The sequence below is a fragment of the Varanus komodoensis genome, unplaced genomic scaffold (assembly GCF_004798865.1).
Source record: "Varanus komodoensis strain SLA01 unplaced genomic scaffold, ASM479886v1 scaffold2, whole genome shotgun sequence".
Taxonomy (NCBI): domain Eukaryota; kingdom Metazoa; phylum Chordata; class Lepidosauria; order Squamata; family Varanidae; genus Varanus; species Varanus komodoensis.
Window position 1 is genome coordinate 2,755,660 of NW_025335568.1, and position 17,865 is coordinate 2,773,524.

The 17,865-nt window shown below is 53.8% G+C and overlaps 1 protein-coding gene across 1 annotated transcript in view; it reads right to left on the bottom strand.

The window, feature by feature from the left end:
* Nucleotides 1–465: 465 nt before the first annotated feature.
* FBXO41 (F-box protein 41) overlaps nucleotides 466–17,865 on the bottom strand; it is a 57,172-nt gene continuing 39,772 nt past the window's right edge. The window contains exons 11-16 of the mRNA XM_044428467.1: nucleotides 17,110–17,262; nucleotides 12,473–12,568; nucleotides 9,646–9,764; nucleotides 8,013–8,171; nucleotides 5,976–6,091; nucleotides 466–528 (exon numbers count right to left, since the gene is read on the bottom strand). Of these exons, the coding sequence (XP_044284402.1) occupies nucleotides 466–528; nucleotides 5,976–6,091; nucleotides 8,013–8,171; nucleotides 9,646–9,764; nucleotides 12,473–12,568; nucleotides 17,110–17,262 (706 nt within the window). The remainder of the gene's footprint in view (nucleotides 529–5,975; nucleotides 6,092–8,012; nucleotides 8,172–9,645; nucleotides 9,765–12,472; nucleotides 12,569–17,109; nucleotides 17,263–17,865) is intronic.

Here is a 17,865-nt window from a genome sequence, read left to right on the forward strand (position 1 = left end):
CCCTCGGCCAGTAAGTTATTGACTTCCAGAGGGGGGAGAAAAGGAGAGTTTTTGACAAGAAAGGATTGCTCTGCAAACAAAAGACCCAGCCGTGGAGAGCAGACGGCTTCACAGCTGCCTCTGCAGAAGAAAGGGAGAGCGAGGGGCGGGGAGAGAGAGGCGCAGGCGAGGACAAGAGGACGGATGGACGGACGTCCTCTCCGGCAGTCTGGAGAATTTCCCGTGTGGATTTTCATAGCACCAACGTCTCGACGATGCATCTTACCCTCCCGTAAGGAAAAGGGGCCCCGTTGCTGCTGCTCCCGGGGCCCGCTCAAAGGGTGTGTGCTCCTGGCAGGTTGCTTCCCAAGGTGCCGCTTCGGAGGACGGAGGCTTGCGGGCCACGGCTGTGGGCTCCAGGGTGTCTTTAGTAACAGGCAGACAGAAGACGAAAGCTGCGATCGCTCGGCTCGTCGCTTGCACGGGTTAGCGGCCTGCTTCCACCTTAATGTGCAAAATCTTGGAAAAGCCGGGCCTCTTCTTCAGGGCCTGGAAGAGAGGCACAGTGGGAGCACGCTGCACGCCAGAGCGCCTGCTCCGGGTAGCGGTCGGGGCCAGGGCGCCTGGATCCGGCCCACCTGCCCTCCTGGGCCAAACGAGCTCTGGCCCTTGGGGACCCTCTGGCTCGAGGGAAGCGGCTCGGGGGGGATGTGCCAGGCACCTCCTTTCCGGGCACCCCTGCTGCGTGGCGTCCGCTCTGGAGCCGCCAAAGCCCGTCAGGCTATGGGTTCTCACCCGTCTGCCCATCAGAGGAACGCCCGGGCCTGAGATGAACCCAGTGGGGCCGTCTGGCCCAGGACAGTGGGGCCTCTTTCAGCCCAAGGGCCCGAGTCCATCTCAGAGGATCAGCCCCGGGAGGCGTCCCGGCGGCGGAAGGGAAGGAAGGCCACCGTGGTCGTGCCAAGGCAACAGGCCGCACCAGGAATATCAGCATATTCCAGCTGTTGCTGGTGGCTAACCCTTAGGGGAAGCATATTTTACTGCAGGGAAGGGGCAGAACTGCGAAAACCGAAGGGCTGGGGAGGAGGTCCTGGGAAGGGGTCCTTGTTCTCAGCAAACCACGCAGGGCTGGACTGGGCCCCTTGGCCTCAGATACACACGCCTGCTCTAACCCCAGTTCCCATCAGCAGCCACGGGGCTGCTCCCAGGGAGCCGCGGCAACAGCCCCCCACCCATATTCGGCTGCCTTCTGTCTCTGAAGGTGGGGTGGGGTCTAAGCGCCCTGAGTTGCTGCTGAGAGCAGTGATGGCTCCGTGAAGCCGAGAAAGGTCTTTTGGCTAAATCCAGGAACCGCCTCTTTTGCGGGGGAGTCACGGCATGGCTCAGCCCAGTACCAGAACACCTCCTGCACCTGCCATTTTAAGTACAGGTAAGGTGACAAGTGGCTGGAGAGCAGCACTTGCGAAAGGGACCTCGGGGTGCTGGTCGACTGCAGGCTGAACGTGAGCCAGCCGTGTGATGCGGTGGCCAAGAGGGCGAGCGCCACCCTTGGTTGCATAGCCAGAAGTGTGGCTTCTAGAGCGAGAGAGGTGTTACTGCCACTCTACACGACTCTGGTGCCCCCGCAGTTGGAGTATTGTGCTCAGTTTTGGGCCCCCTAGGAAGGATAGAGCCAGGTTGGAGTCAGTGCAGCGTAGGGCCACAAGGTTGGTGGCCGGTTTGCAGGGGATGCCATATGAGGCGAGACTGAGGGAACTGGGTCTCTTCAGCCTGGAGAAGAGGAGACTCAGAGGGGATCTGTTGGGGACATACAGGTATGTGAGGGGGTGTCACACGGAGGTGGGCAGAGACCTGTTCTCCCCTGCAGTGGAGGGCAGAATGCGCTCCAACAGAGCAAAGCTCAGGGAACCCAGGCTCCATTTAGATGCCAGGAAGCGCTTCCTGACAGTCAGGACCCCGAGGGTGTGGAATGGGCTTCCACGGGAGGTCGTTGAGGCCCCATCGGTGCGGGTGTTCAAGGATAGGCTGGACCTGCACATGGTGGGCATGTCATGAGCGGAGCCGGCTGGTGCTGGAGGTCAGATTAGATGGCCTGGGAGACCCCTTCTGACTCGCTCTGTTTCTATGTTTCTAAGTCATCATTCTATTTCTTGGAAGCTAAAGCATGACCGAGGCTGTTGAATTCCCTCCTCCCTTTCGACAGGTAAAAGACTGGTACTATAACACCGGGAAGTTAAACGTTCACTTCTCATGAAACAAGGGATAGCAGCCCTCACAGTGTTTTCGGTATGTGAGATGGCATAATGATGTTATTTATTTATTTGATTTATATGCTGCTTTTTTCTTACAGAGTGGCTTGCGTCATTCCCCTCCTGCTGCTATCAATCTTATTCCCACAACAACAACCCTGCGAGGCAGGCTGGGCCGAGAGTCTGTGACTGGCCCAAGGCACCCAGGTGGCTCCATGGCTGAGCGGGGACCAGAACCCAGATCGTCTGAGTCCCAGTCCCGTGCTCTGACCCACTACGCCACACTGCCTCTCTTAAAAAAAGGGGCATCTGCACATGTCCAGCTGGCCATCCAAGGGGTTCTCCCTCGGACTTCCCCTGGGCTGAGAGGCCCTGCCCTTTACTTCAGGACCCATGCCCACGGCTGCTCTCCTGCAAACAAAGCTGCATAACAGCACTGTTGCACTCCACGTTTATTTTATTTTATTTATTTATTTTTCGATTTATATCCTGCCTTTTTCCGACAAAGGGCTCATGGCAGCTGACATCATCTCTCCTCCTCCATCTTATCCCCACAACAACAACCCTGTGAGGTAGGCCGGGCTGAGAGTCTGTGACTGGCCCAAAGTCACCCAGCTGGCTCCATGGCCGAGCGGGGACCAGAACCCAGATCTCCTGAGTCCCAGTCCCGTGCTCTTAACCACTGCACCACACTGCCTCGCTTTCATACGCTACTCTCCCATGAATGCACATGTGATCTTTGCTCAGCTTTGCTGGAGGTTATCAATAACGGATGCATCCAGATTCAGGCTGTTACTTGAATAATTCTATTTCAGGATTGCTGATTTGGGATGTGTTTGCTTTTATTTAGATTTTGGTTTGTTCCGGTAATAACAAATAAATAAATTCACAATGACAAATAACTTCACAATGGCAAATAAATAAATTCACAATGACAAATAAATAAATTCACAATAAATTAAAAAACTAAATGAAACAAACCCTGATGCACTGTGGCCAATGGGATCTCAGTATGGGGGGGGGGTTAACCAATGCTATGCTGGTTTCTCAGTTGAATCTGCTGCGATTCACTCCAGTACTGAAAAGAGACACTGCACCAAGTATGAACGTACGTGTGTGTGTGTGTGTGTGTGTGTGTGTGTGTGTGTGTGTGAGAGAGAGAGAGAGAGAGAGAGATCATCAGAGCAAAGAACAGATTGAGGATGTGATCTTCGAAAAAAGTCCAGCAAGTCTACAGCCGGCTGGAGAATTCTGGGAGCTCTCTGGGTGCATTGGGCCGCATCCTCAGACTGGGAATGATCAGGACAGTGGAGCTGGGGAAAGGGTGAACTCTCCCAGTGCTGCAGCCCCGATGGGGACCCCCCCACCACCATTCTACGCACGCAGCGCTGTTGGCTGCCTTAAAAGAAAAGAAAAAACCGGACGGAGGCAGAGCGGTCCTCGGGGCGAGTTGCGATCATCAGCCCTCCGCAAAGCAGTAAGAGTCGCCATTCAATGATGGTTCATGGATCAGAGCACAGGAGTAGAAATTCAACCCCTGCTGGAAGAGAACCCTAAATTGCCGCCTGAATTCAGGCACTGAAGACACGCGGGGCCCAATCCTGCGGCCTCACAGCGCGGTTTGCGGGGAGTGGGATGAGCTGGAGAAGCGCTCCCGTGGAAAACGTGCTGGGGCCGGAGCAATTCTTCCCACGCTGACGGCGGCTCCAAAGTCCGAAGCCCGACGGTGGGGCGACCGTGTGTGTGGGTGTCCAGGGGCAGTGGGGAGGGAGGCCGGGGTCTCCTGAAGCATCCCGTGGTGCCTCCACCCGCCTTCTCGTGAGGAGCCAGAAAGCATTTGGGCAGCCGGATTGGCAGCGGAAGCCGGATGTCCAGCATCAACACACTTTCTGCTTTCTGTTGGGGGCTGGTCACGCTCCGCGAGTGAACAGTTACATAGAAACACAGAGAGTCAGAAGGGCCCTCCCAAGCCATCTAGTCTGACCCCCGGCTCCAGCTGGCTCTGCTCACGACAAATTGTGGGCAGCTGCGGTGCAGGACAATTTAATTAACATGCCTAATTGTTGTTCAGCACTGAGCTGCCTTGGTGCTCATAAGGGAGGCATTGATTGGTTTCTGCTGTCACCTCTGGCCCTTGTGTGGTGTCGTGATGAAGAACGCGGGACTGGGACTCAGGCGACCCGGGTTCCAGTCCCCGCTCAGCCATGGAGCCAACTGGGCGACTCTGCGCCAGCCACTGCCTCTTAGCCCAACCTCCCTCACAGGGCTGTTGTTGTTGTTGTGGGGATAAGATTGAGAGCAGAAGGAGGAGAATGATGTAAGCCACTTTGCATTCTTTCAAAAAGAAAAAAGTGGGATATAAATCTAATAAATAAATATTAAGTTATTTATGTATTTATCATGCTTGTATGCTGCCCCATAGGCAAAGGATCTCTGGGCAGCTCACAGTGTGCCATATAAATCTATTTAAAATACAGATAAAAATAAATAAATAACAGTAAGAAACAAAAGCATAAAGCATAGTAAAATTAAAATACGAGGGGTCTTCAAAAAGTTTCTGCACTTTTATATTTTGCATTTTATAAATATATTTATATATTTATATTTAAACATTTATATGTATATAAATTGATGTCTATTTATACATTTTTTGCTGATGGCATTAGAAAGTTGGTACAACGCTGGGAAAAAGGCATCGCAAAGGAAGTGATGTGATGTGATTTGTTTTCGAAATTCTTAATAAATAGATTTTAAAAGGTGCAGAAACCTTTTGAAGAACTCTTGTACAGTATAAATACGACCATATACATAGGAAACAGGAGGAGAATAAACGGTAAACAATACAACAATCAACCAGCAGCAAACAGACACTAAAGAAAAAAGTCTTGACTTGGCGCAGAAAGCAAGATAAAGGGGGTGCCCGTCGCACCCCTTGGAGGAGGATCCCAAAGGTGAGGAGCCATGACCGAGAAGACTCTTTTTCTTGCCAGTTCCCCCGTCCCCCCATCACCATCTGGGGGATCCACGAAGGAGGGCGGGGATTTATGGCAGGGAAATGATGGCAGGGGGACGGCCATCAAGATGTTTGCACGTTCCGTATTTTTAAATTTGGGAGAGGGTCCGTCTCTCCACTCAGGCCTCAACCTCGTGGGATCGGACTGCATGCTTACCTGGTTCAGGGAGGCAACCTGGGCTCTCGAGGTGTTCTGGACTACAACTCCCCACAGCCCACCCAGCGGGGCCGATAGTCAGGAAATGTGGCCATTCTGGCCCCGCGTCTGCTTTGCAATCACATAATTTCCAAACCCCGGCATGCCAGGTTATCTGTCAGAGGCCTGCAAAATGGGGACTACCTGCTACTTTTATGCCCCTGCTGAACCTGAAGGCTGACTTGCATCCTGAATCTGTGAGCAAGCCCCAGGGAGGGGCCCCTTCGCCCACAGAGGCCCTCAGCTGTGTCCTGATGTGCGTGGCCCTCACAATCCCCAGGACCTCAGTGAGGCAGCTGGGCTTGCAGCCGCCAGCTCCGGCCTTCCTGAAGTCAGGGGGGCTTCTCTGGGGCAGGTTTCCCTCAGGCACTTTGGCCTCCTGCTCCCCCATTCCCAAAACACAGACTTGGGCAGGCCCTGGCTCAACAAGTCCCTTCAAGTGCCTAGTCCCTGGCACCCTCTCCCAGGGATTGCCTTGGTTCCGCATCCCAGACCTGCAGGCAGGGCTTGCAGCGAGCAGGTGCCGAAATGCCGTTACCTGCAGCTTGTTGACCATTTCCTCAAACATCTTCCTGGCCTCAGAACTGTTTGGCTCCTTGAAGTAGTCGGTGATCCCAACCTGTACCACGATGGACTTCAGGTTCCGGCAAACACCTTCGAGGCAGAAAAACACCTTTAATTTGAAGAGCAGGACCTACCAGTCCTACCTTGCCTTTTAGAGGCGGCCAGAGGATCTAAGGTAAATGATTGCCTGCAATTTAGGGTATTAAAAATCATATTTTCAATGCATTGCCAATGAGAACCCCCATGCTGGAGAAAGTAGGTTCATGAGAACTTCCATGCGCTTTCACCCCAAAAGCCCTCTCCATAATACTATAGAATTCTGCAAATTTTACTTTTAATCACAACCTACAATATGAGGCAGGAATTTTGTTCTTCCAAGTTCCTGCTAGAAATTGCCTGTTCAGTATTTATGCTTATAATCAGTTTGCTTAGGTCACTCAAGGCTTTGAAAAGAGACTGCTTGCTTCTACCCCGCTTTTTCTTTAATTAATAGGGCTGCTGGATTTTAATTAGTAGATTAACTGACAAAGCCGATCAATTAACAGATTCATGAATTAGTAGATTTAATCAGCAGCGATGAGAGTTAAGGGCATTTCGAGGTATTTTAGCTCTGCTGCAATAGGGAGTGAGACAGAAAATAATCTTAAAAGCCACAATTCTCAGTTCTGGTAAGCATCCTACTCTGAGCTATCTTTTAAAAAATCACCCTCAACTGAAGATTGAGTTAATTAATTGATTGCAACACTTCTATAGAAATAGATTCTATATAGATTCTGGAGTGGTGAACAATGAAAAGATAAAAAAGAACAAAAGATGGTATTAAAACAAAACAGCAATAAAACAGTGGCTGGTCAGCAAGGAAGGCCGAGCGGGACAAATCCGCCTTCGACAGGCACCCAAAGTGACACGGAGGCCACGAGTCCCACCGGATCTTCTTTGGACGGATGTCAGTCAGACCAGAGGCCCATTTCCCATTTCTCAGCATGCAATGCCAGCCAATTAATTTAATTAATGATTAATGAATTAATTAATCATCCAAATTGTCTCAAATCAAATAAATTCTTCAATGCATTTGCAGCCTGGTCCAAATCGTCCGAAAAGAATGGAAAAGATTGTTTCTAAGCATAACCGCCATGGAAGGAAAAATTGGGGTGGGAGATGAAGCTGATGGGGAGGGGGATGCAAACCCTTCCCTGCCAGGCTGAAATCCCCCTTGGAAATCCCCCCTCCGATGGTCAGTGAGCTGAGAAAACAGCCCCCCGGTGCCCTCAGTGCGCCTCTGGGGCCCTTTGAAGCAGATCTGGGCTCTGCGAAACCTACCTGCGGCCCAGGCCTCCGGGGCTCCACCCTAGTCATGACCCGACGAGGAACGGGAGGGTCGGGATACAGGATGCCGAGCGCACCCTGCGATCTAAAAGCCTTCTTCACGGTCCCCGTGCTTCACACACAAGCACTGTGCGCCTACCCAGAGCCAATGCCAGGACGGCCTTCCTGACTCTGCGCCCTTCTGAGGTGCTGGAATACAGTGCCCATGCTCCAGCTACGGGCTGCCGGCTGGGGGGCAAAGGGTTTGATTTATCCTTTATTATGATTATTTATTTAAGACTTTCGTACGCTGTCCGGGTACTACTGTCTCGGAATGGTCTTCCAGTGAAAGCAAGATAAAAGTAAAGCGTGGCATCCGGGAACAAAACCACACATTACAAACCTATCAGCTCTATACTTGAACACCTCCAGAAGGCACCAGGATATGGGGAAATTGCAGCACTGCATCAAAAGGGCTGAAGCTGCATTTGACCAAAGGCCTATCAGCCCCAGCGGCCCATCTCCGACAATGCCCGGTCGGCGGAGATTGGGCACCGAGCTCCCCTTCCCCACTTAACCGGCTGTCCCAGTGGCGGCCGTCCGGTTCCTGGCTCCTGGCTTTTCGGCCCTGGAACCCGCTGGAATTTTCCCGACCCATGTGCCCCGCACGTTCCTCCTCCCGGCCCCCTCAGGGGTTTCCACTCACTGTTGAAATGCAGCAGCGCTTTGGGGGTGACCGGCGTGGAGGTCAGAACCAGCATCTCCAGGCCCTTCAGGCCCTCTCGACACACCTCGGCCGCCACCTCCTGGTTCACTTCCATCACGTGGTCCAGTTCCAGCACTTGGAGGCGCATGCAGTTGCGGGCTGGTGACAGAGAGGCACACTTGGGGTGTTGCCGGTGGCGCGCCTGGGGTCTGCCAAGCGCAGGACGTGCGCCCACCATCACGGGGGCCTTTGACGGTTCCCTTGGTTGTGTGTTGGTTTGCCGGTGCAAAACGGCCTTCCCTTCTGGGGCCCAGTTCAAGGAAAGGGCCCCACTGCAACGTAATCTTTTCTGGGGAATAGGGGACTTCGGTTCTCAAGGAAAATGATCCCCACACCCTGGGGCTTGGCCCCGTGCCGCCGTTTCCCCCAGAACGCCAGTCTGACAGCACGATGTTCCCCGAGGTCGCTGGGGAAGGGAAACGGGCTGCTGGTGATGCCACCAGATGGAGCTGTGGGTGACGAGGGTCCATTTTACCTCTGACTCAACTTCTCACCCAGAACTAATGGGGGCTCTTGCCCCCCACTGCATCTCTATCCTGCCCCTCCCCACGTCCAGCTCAGTAGCAGACATAAGACGGGGGCTCGCTCAGAGGCCTCAGCAAAGGCCCCAAGGGCCGAGGTGGTGCGGTCAGTCTATGGCCCTCCAGAAGTCGCCCCGACTGCACCATGGCCTTTGCTGGCTCAGGCTGATGGGAATCTCAGTCCAGCAACTGGGCTGGACCGGAGGACCTTGCACCTCGGGAAGCAAGCCATGTGGCACAGGCCAGAATAAAGCGCTGGAAGTCTTTCCGTGCCAGAAGCACCCAGCCTAGCTCTCCGTTTCTGTCCTGCCAGATCAGCTCCCCACCTGGCTTCAGCTCCAGCACACACCTCCAGGGTTGGAGAGCCTTGATCCAGGTGCGGCCTCAGGTTTGCCTCCAGCAGATTGGAGGACGTGTGTTTATACTGGCACTGGCCTGGTTCACTGAGCCCATGGTTAACCCATGGTTTGTTGTACTACCCAGAGTTTGCCCGGCAGATGCTCAAACTGTGGTTTCTCAGTCCCTAGGCTGCTTCCATTCTTCTTCATCTCCTCCCTCTCTGCATCCTGTGCCTTTGAGGAACTGTAGTGCTGGCACATCAGTTGGTGGTTTTTTTCTTTTAACCTCTCACCTCTTGCCTGCCACCTCTGTAGCCTGGCCAAACAATCCATGAATAAGCCACAGTTCAGGATTCACGTGTAACGATAACCCAACAATGAACCGTGGGTTCTCTTTCTGGGTTGTTTGTCATTACCATCCCATGGTTTATTAGCACAGTTGGGTCCATGCATCAAGACAGCTCAGAATTCAACAATCCATGGTTGTATGGACCAAGGGTTAGCATTATGTGCGAACCAGGTCACCATAAAGTTTTGCATGACATGATTCAAAAAAGGAAGCAAAGCAGCCAGTTTGCCTTAAGGGCTGTCTCCTCTCCAGGGCAGAAACACCACTGGAGTCGCCATATCTGGGGGCAACCTGCTGCAAAAGGACCCGAGTTTCCCATGGCCACTCCTGCCCCGCCTGCTGAGCGTCCACGAAGCCAGGCTTACCTAGGGAGGCCAGTCCCTGGATGCCACAACCTGCCCCGCCGACTCCCAGCGCCCTCAAGTGGGGCCAGCAGCGGCCGATCATCTGCAGGCAGCGGTTGCTAAAGCGGGTTGGTTGCTGGCTGGAAGAGAATTTTTGCAGAAAGGAAAGCAGAGGGGAAGCTGATCAAAGCATTCCTGATTTACATAATGTCATTAGCAGGCACAAATTAGGGGGAAGAATGTGTCATCTGTCCAGGCTTACAGGAGTTCAGCACAGCTTGAATTGGAGCAGGGGAAATGGATGGCGTTCGACTTCAGTCCTGTTTTTGTGGGGGTGGGGGCAGGGAACGGATGGTGGTGCAGGATTTTTCCAGATGATGGCTTCACTGCACTTATGGGACTGGGGAAATGGAGATAAGCATCTTTCTGAAACTATGCTGGATATTTCCTTTTTCAGAAAATCATGTCTGAATTGGCACCAGTTTGAATTCTTTCTTCTTTTCTCTGGCACAGCTTTCCTTTCTAATGCTATAATGCGGCACAGTCTGCAAAGGTCGTTTGCGACTGAGGTGCTGGGGCACTCCAGGGTGCTTGGGGACTGAATCTGGTACCTCCGGCATGCACTGGAGCTTCTCTTCCCCTGAGCCCTGGGTCCTGGAGGTACTGGGAATTGGACCTGGATCTTCGGCATTCAAGGCCGGTGTCCTCCCACTAAGCTGCAGCTTTCTGCTAGGCCAACTTCTCCCAGGAAAGACAAGAATTGTAGTGGAACGCCTCTGGAAGCTACTGCTTTGGGGAAGGCTGGTTTAGACTGTGGCCCAAATGCTAAATGCAGTGTCTGGGTTCAGAAATGATAACCCAGACTCTAGGGTTGAGTGTGGGTTGTCACTGAAAGCTGGGTTATCATGAGCTTGGCTGTGATAACAAGCCATGGTTGGTTTCCCACAAACTGCCCATGGAAAGGATCCATTGCTTGACATTGGGCTGCAAACTGTGATTTATTTGTGGTGAGTGAACCATGGTTTGTTAGCATAGTTGTGTTTGGACATGATAAGCCACAGTTCATCAACGAAATGGTTCAATGAAAACCCCCATGCAATTCATGCTCAACCCTAGTGCGGTTACCATCTTGTCTGAACCAAGCCAGTGTCTTCTTGTTCGAACTTTCTGTATTCATGTTTTGGAAACTGTAGTCACTGAATTGTGAGTATCCATATCAAGAGTTACACAAGACACACTTCCCCAGTAAAGAAATCCACCCCAGCATCTTGAACGGGCACCCAAACCTTCGCAATAGAACCTCCGTTTCAGGAGGCATGTTCACAGATGCCAAAACCCAGGTGTGTGTCTGTGCAGCACCAGTTCACACATGCACCGTCATCATTTGAACACCGCCTGATCACCCTCAGGGGTGCGAGGAGACCTTCGCCATCAGAGCTCTTGCAGCTCCAGGGAGCAGCGAGGCAGCCACTTCCTCTCTTCTGGCTGCATCGGCAAGAGAGTTCTGGATTTCTTTCCCTGATATTAAAAAAATGGCTGGGACAATGGCACAGTCTGCATAGATGGGTGGGCGAAGAAAAGAGGCCCAGCACCGTCCACTCAGTCCTTTTCTAGCTCAAAACCATACTAACGAAGCCGCTCTTCCACTCCTACCTGGAAAAGCTTGGGGTCCCTGCGCTGCCCTGCACCTGCCTTCCCGCAGGGGAAAAGTCCGCTTGGGAATGATGGTTTTGACTTGAAAGACATTTCAGGAGGGGAATGGGCTGCGCAGGTGCCACACATAGAAACACAGATACAGAGCGAGTCAGAAGGGGCCTCTGGGGCCATCTAGTCTGACCCCCGGCTCCAGCCAGCTCTGCTCACGACATGCCCACCATGTGCATGTCCAGCCTGTCCTTGAACACACACACCGATGGGGCCTCAGCCACCTCCCGGGGAAGCCCATTCTACACCCTCGGGGTCCTGACTGTCAGGAAGTGCTTTCTGGCACCCAAATTGAACCTTGGCTCCCTGAGCTTTGCTCCGTTGGAGCGCGTCCTGCCTTCCTCTGCAGGGGAGAACAGGTCTCTCCCCACCTCTGTGTGACACCCCCTCACATACCTGTATGTCGCCAACGGATCCCCTCTGAGTCTCCTCTTCTCCAGGCTGAAGAGACCCAGTTCCCCCAGTCTCTCCCCATATGGCTTTCTCTGAAATCCGGCCACCAACCTTGTGGCCGTGTGCTGCACTGACTCCAACCTGGCTATAGCCTTCCTGTAATTTGGAACCCAGAACTGAGCACAACTCTCCAGCTACAGGTGCACCAGAGTCGTGTAGAGAGGCAGTAATCCCTCTCTCGATCTAGAAGCCACGCTTCTGGCTGTGCATCCAAGGGTGGCGGTTGCCCTCTTGACTGCCGTGCCACATTGCTGGCTCATGTTCAGCCTGCAGTCGACCAGCACCCCGAGGTCCCTTTCGCAAATACATGGATCCAACTGGGACTATGCTAAAGAGGGAATGGGATTAACCCTTCCCTTCCCATGCCATTTTCCCAGTGAAAATCGCCCCACCTGATGCTTCTAGTACGGGACATTCTGGTGTTTCCTGTATCGGTGGAACTCACATGCATCGCAGCCTCCATCCTGGCTGCATAGGCGCTCTCCATGGTCCTGAACTGCCCCGCAAACAGGCTCACAACCAAGGAGCACCACAAATAGCTCTCCTCTGGCTCCGAATAGAAACCACAAAGCATTCGGGGTCCTCTGACGAAGAGACCCCGGCCAGCCCTGCCCAGCTCTTGCGCAGTGCGTGTGTGCGTGTCTCTGCGCAGTGCGTGTGTCGGTGTGAGTGCACCCCGCGGCATCCTTACCAAGGGTGCAGGGGTGCCACCTGCAAGGAGATGATGTCCCGGCAGCCTGCTCCTAGTGCCCAGATGACCTCGTGGCCCACGGGATCGGTTGAACTCCTGCAAGAGGGAGGCAGGAAAAGAGGCAGACGGACAAGGTCAGCCGCTGACATTCTCCAGCCCCCGGCAGAGCAGGGCACTGCGAAATGCCTTTCTCAGCTGAAAGAAATGAAGCACCACCTCCTTAACCCAAAGGTCTCTACCAGCTGTATAAAGACAGAGCCCTGCTTCGAAAAGCATTGCTGGCTGGACCCAGGGAGGCTCAAGCCGCCCGGTGCCCGGTTTCTAGCAGTCTCCCCCAGGAAGCAGAGGAGCCGGCTGTGAGATGATTGGCCACACCTCTCTCCCCACAAGCGCCGCTCTTGGGAGACCCACCACCCCTGGGCTGGGGGCTGCGCCTTGTTCCCTGGCTCCTGTAACCAGGCAGCCAACATGGCACCAATGGAGCTGGAACGACTGCAGCGGCCTGCCAGGCAGGTGGCTCTGTGGGAGCTCCAGGAGCTGCAGAAGTAAATACACTTTATTGGGGGAAACGACCTAAGAAGGAGGGAAGCCCTGCCAGGCCTCAGAGTGCTGGTGGGTGAAGGAAAACCAACTGGCAGCCACAAGGTGGGCGAGTATCTATTCATTTGCTGTCTTGCTAATCCACACACGAACAAGTCTTTTCTGGCTGGATTCCAACGTGTAAAAGAATAGACGGCGGGCACAACCCCACCCATCCCTCTTCCTTCCTTGCACAGAAGCCTCCAAACTCGGGGCTTGGGGCATCTGCTGCCTGGAACAGCAGAGGATCTAGAGGGCCTTTTTCAAATGAAGCGGGAGGAAGGAATCCTGGAATGCCGGGAGGAATCGGTGTGCATGATGCTTGGAATCTGTTAAATGCACGTGGCGTTCCTGGATACAGCCTTTCCAGGGGTCAGGAGAGGAGGGGGTGTTGTCTCCAGTGGGGAATCGCTGTGCCTGTGAGGGCTGAGGAAATGCCCGGTTTGTGGGGTGTCCCCTGGGAGGGGGTCCATGCAAATGCCCCTAAAACAATCAGGGGCTGCGTTCTGTTCCGCATTAAGAAGTGCAAAAGGGATTTGGGATTTTATGGCTTGGGATCACCCATGTTCTGCCTCGGGCATCCAACGACCCACTGCTGTCCGGGAGGAGGGGAGGGCCGCAGTGCCAAGACCCCCGGGAGAGCGATCCAGTGTGGCCAAGCAGCCCGGCTCATGAAAAGGAAGCGTGAGTTTTCCTCCTTTTTCAGTGACCCATTTCTATACTTTGGATGAGCCTAAAAATAAGCAAAAATCGCATTATCTGGAACGCTCATACATCTCCGCGGAAGCTGTCTGCCAGGCGTGAGAGCAGTTTGGCATGGTCTTAATTAAAACATATGAGTCACGGTGGCAGGTTCGAGAGCTGCCACGAAGCTCAGGTGCACATGATAATTTCTTCTGGGTGAAGAGAACGGAGGCGAGCAAGCCAGTGGTATGAGAGAGAGACAAAGAGAGAGAGAGAGAGAGAGAGAGAGAGAGAGACTATTATGCGTGTTGGCTGCTGTCCTACCAGAGACAGGTTTCATCCGGCCTGAACTTGTCAGTTCTGACTGACAGCATTTCTCTAGCATTTCATGGAAAGGGGGTACGACAGTGCAGTGGTTAGAGCACTGGACTGGGGCAGGGGGGTGCAAGGTTCTAGCCCCCACTCAGCCCGAAAACTCGCTCACTCAGTCATTTATTTATTTAAAGTTTTTTATATGCCATCCTCACAAAAACCACAACACACCAACAAACAACACACCGCATCTGACCATTAGTGATAAAATCAAAGGTAAAACCAATTAAATATTAAAATGCCAGGAAAATAAAAGGGGTTTTGCCTGATGTTGAAAAGAATAAAGCGAGGCTACCAGGTGAACTTCCCTGGGGGGTGTTCCAAAGTCAGGGCGCCACCGCCGAAAAGGCCCTTCTCCGGGTAAGTACCCCCCCAATTTCCTTCAGCGGGGGCTCCCGGAGGAGGGCCTCTGGGCGGGGAGGCACATCCGGTGCCCCAGACCCGGGGGACTTTGGACCAGCCCTGACTCTCAGTTTAATCCTCCTCACAGGGTTGTTGTGAAGAGGAGACTGAGAGGAGGAGAATTATGTCAGCTACGATAAGAGGAGATATAATAACTAACCTGTTGAGAACTGGATGCAGAAGTCCCTGCATGCCAAGCAATTGCTCTAACCGAGGGATGTTGAAATGCAGGCTTGCAGCCCAAACTGGGCAACCTGGAGTCCCAGTTGGGGGTTCCCCAGTGCCTCACCCCCTTCTTCTAGCCGTACCCCTCTGTTTGGGGACTCCTTGCCTTTGCAGAAGGGCTCCCCCCATCCTAAAAAGCGGAGATGCTTCCTGTAGGCGTTGTGGCCGGCAACTCAAGCGTGCTGGAATGCATGCTCCAGCCCCCCCCCCCCGCCCCCAGCCCACATCTGGAAGGAAGTCCACACGCGCATCCCCAAGCCAGCAATCAGAGCTTGGGCACCCCCGACCTGGGTGCCTTGGGAGAGTTGAACACCTTGCGGGAAAGACGTGGCAGGAGAAACCAACCCAGGGGAATGTGCTTCAGCAGGGCCCCTTGCGGGGGACGCCCCCTCCTCCGGCCCCCTTGGTCTGGCCGGAGGCAACCTGCCTTGGTGTCTCAGCCTCATGAGGAGATCGCCACCCAGAAGGAAAAATCCCCAGTGCCAGGAGACGAGCCACCAGCAAGTGCCCTTCTGCTCCTCCGCAGCCCCCAAAGGGTTGGGTGCGAAGGACCCCCTGCTTCGCTCCAGGAATCCCCTGAGGACTCTTTTGAAGCCCAAATGGGGAGGGGGGGGAATCGCTGCTTCTTGTTTCACTTTGGACTGTGCGAAGAAGGGCTTAGAAACATAGAAACAGAGCGAGTCAGAAGGGGCCTCCTGGGCCATCTAGTCTGACCCCCGGCTCCAGCCGGCTCTGCTCACGGCTTCTGTTGAACTGTCCCAAGTCTTGGCATTATCAAGAAGTAATCCGTGGTCTTAAAATAATCAACAAAATGGAGGTAGCAAAGGTATGGATACCATACAAGATGCTGCAGGATTCCAGCATGCTCACGTTAAGAACCATTCCGATAAAACGAGACCTGATTAAGCCAACCTGTCCATCAGCCTCACAGGGTGGCCCCGTTGCGTTCTAGCATTATGATGGCAGAAAAAGAACGTCTTCCTCGGCTTTCTTCCCCCCATGGAGAATTGTGTACCTCCATATACGATTAAAAGCCAACCCCGCAACAATCCTTTTCCCCTGATGCGTTTTCATTGTTCTGTAAGAATGAAAGATGATGGAGAAGGTGTGCTGCAGGGCCAGAAAGCAGGATAAAGAACAGCACCCCTGCTTTCATTCTTCAGTGGTACAGGCCGCCCTAGTGCTTCAGGCCCCTGGCGCCTCATGACTCCACCACATGTGTGGACCGGCCCATCTTGGACACAGACGGGAGTGCGACCGGCTTCCCTGCAGATCTGAAAACTGCGAAGCTGCACCGGCAGCTTCCTGCAGGCCACAGATTGCTCACTTGTTTTGCAAAGAGCAGCCCACAGTGTCTTGCAGGATCCCAGATGGCTTCTCCACCAGCCCAGCCTCCGAATCCAAGACAATCGCACTGCCTCGTTCACGCTGGGCTGGTCACAACGTTTCTTGCTGCAGTCCCAATAGTGCTCACTGGAGAAAAAACCCTTTTGTTCGCCTGTCACTTTGCCGGACTTGAAGAGAAGACGATGGTCCATTAGGGACTTACGCCCCTGCTGGCTTTTCCTTGCCACATGACAGATGGCGTGGGCCAGACGGTTTGTGGGGCTGTCGGACGAGGCTCCCACCTGCGATGTGGGGCAGAGGAAGAGGAGGCCTCGTCTTCCTCAGGCCACTCAGCCGAGGCCTGCCACCCTTCAGACAAGGTCTGTGCACTGCTTTGGGACCAAATGAAAGATGGAGGCTAACGAGGCCCGTTTGGGTCAGCCTCCCTCTGATCAAAGCAAACCAGCATGATTGTCCTTGCTCACATTCACACCCTTGTGGTACTCATGTGTACCATGCAGGGTTGGGGCTCTGACCCCTTTCCAGCGGGAGCTCACATTGGTTGGCTTCCATCCTCCCTCCCCAGAATGCCACAGAAGCTGTATCACATCTCCGGGGCATTCTGGGAAAAAAATGGTTGCTGCCAGCTGGGCCCTTCCTCTCCATGCTGGGAAAAGTGTCATCAGTTAGTGGGCTGTACTTTCAGCTGCTCTAAAAGGGCCAGGTGAATAAAAAAGATGACATTCCAGGGATATGTGGCTGCACTTTGCCCGATTTTTAAAGTGCAGAATTCTGGAGTATGAAAACAGCATTTTGAGCCAAGAAAAAACAGAAGCCTCCTTACCATATGCACAAATGACAGCAATTAAGCAGATTTGCCTGGATTCGTATTGACTAGTGAGACAAATCTTTGGCCGAATACCTCTCCCCGCAAATGCCTGTGCTGAACTCTGCTGCACTGGTTCAGTTCTGCCCAGCAAAATGGGTGTGGATGCTCCCCTGCAGCTGCAAGGTTCTCTGTGGGGGGAGGACCCTGTTCGCCCCCTTACCGGTAGGTGACAGCTTGCAGTGCTCGGCAGTAGCAGCTGGCCAGCCAGAGGGAGCGATCTGTCAAGATGTTGGGGCAGTGAGAAATCCGGAGAATCAAGAGGTTGCTCCCAGTGGCCTTCAGCAGGGACTCTAGTCCAGCTTCGAGGCAGCCCCTGCGGGTGAGCAACCAACAGAAAAGAAACATAGAAACACAGAAACAGAGCGAGTCAGAAGGGGTCTCCCGGGCCATCTAGTCTGACCCCGGCTCCAGCCGGCTCCCACCATGTGCACGTCCAGCCTGTCCTTGAACACCCGCACCGATGGGGCCTCAACGACCTCTTGTGGAAGCCCATTCCAGACCCTCGGGGTCCTGACTGTCAGGAAGTGCTTCCTGGCATCCAAACTGAACCTTGGCTCCCTGAGCTTTGCTCCGTCGGAGCGCATCCTGCCCTCCTCTGCAGGGGGGGACAGGTCTCTCCCCCCCTCCGTGTGACACCCCCTCACATACCTGCATGTCACCAACAGACCCCCTCTGAGTCTCCTCTTCTCCAGGCTGAAGAGGCCCAGTTCCCTCAGTCTCGCCTCATACGGCATCCCCTGCAAACCGGCCACCAACCTTGTGGCCCTACGCTGCACTGACTCCAACCTGGCCATATCCTTCCTGTAATGAGGGGCCCAAAACTGAGCACAATGCTCCAGTCGCGGGTGCACCAGAGTCTTATAGAGGGTCAGTAATACCTCTCTCGATCCAGAAGCCACACTTCTGGCTATGCAAC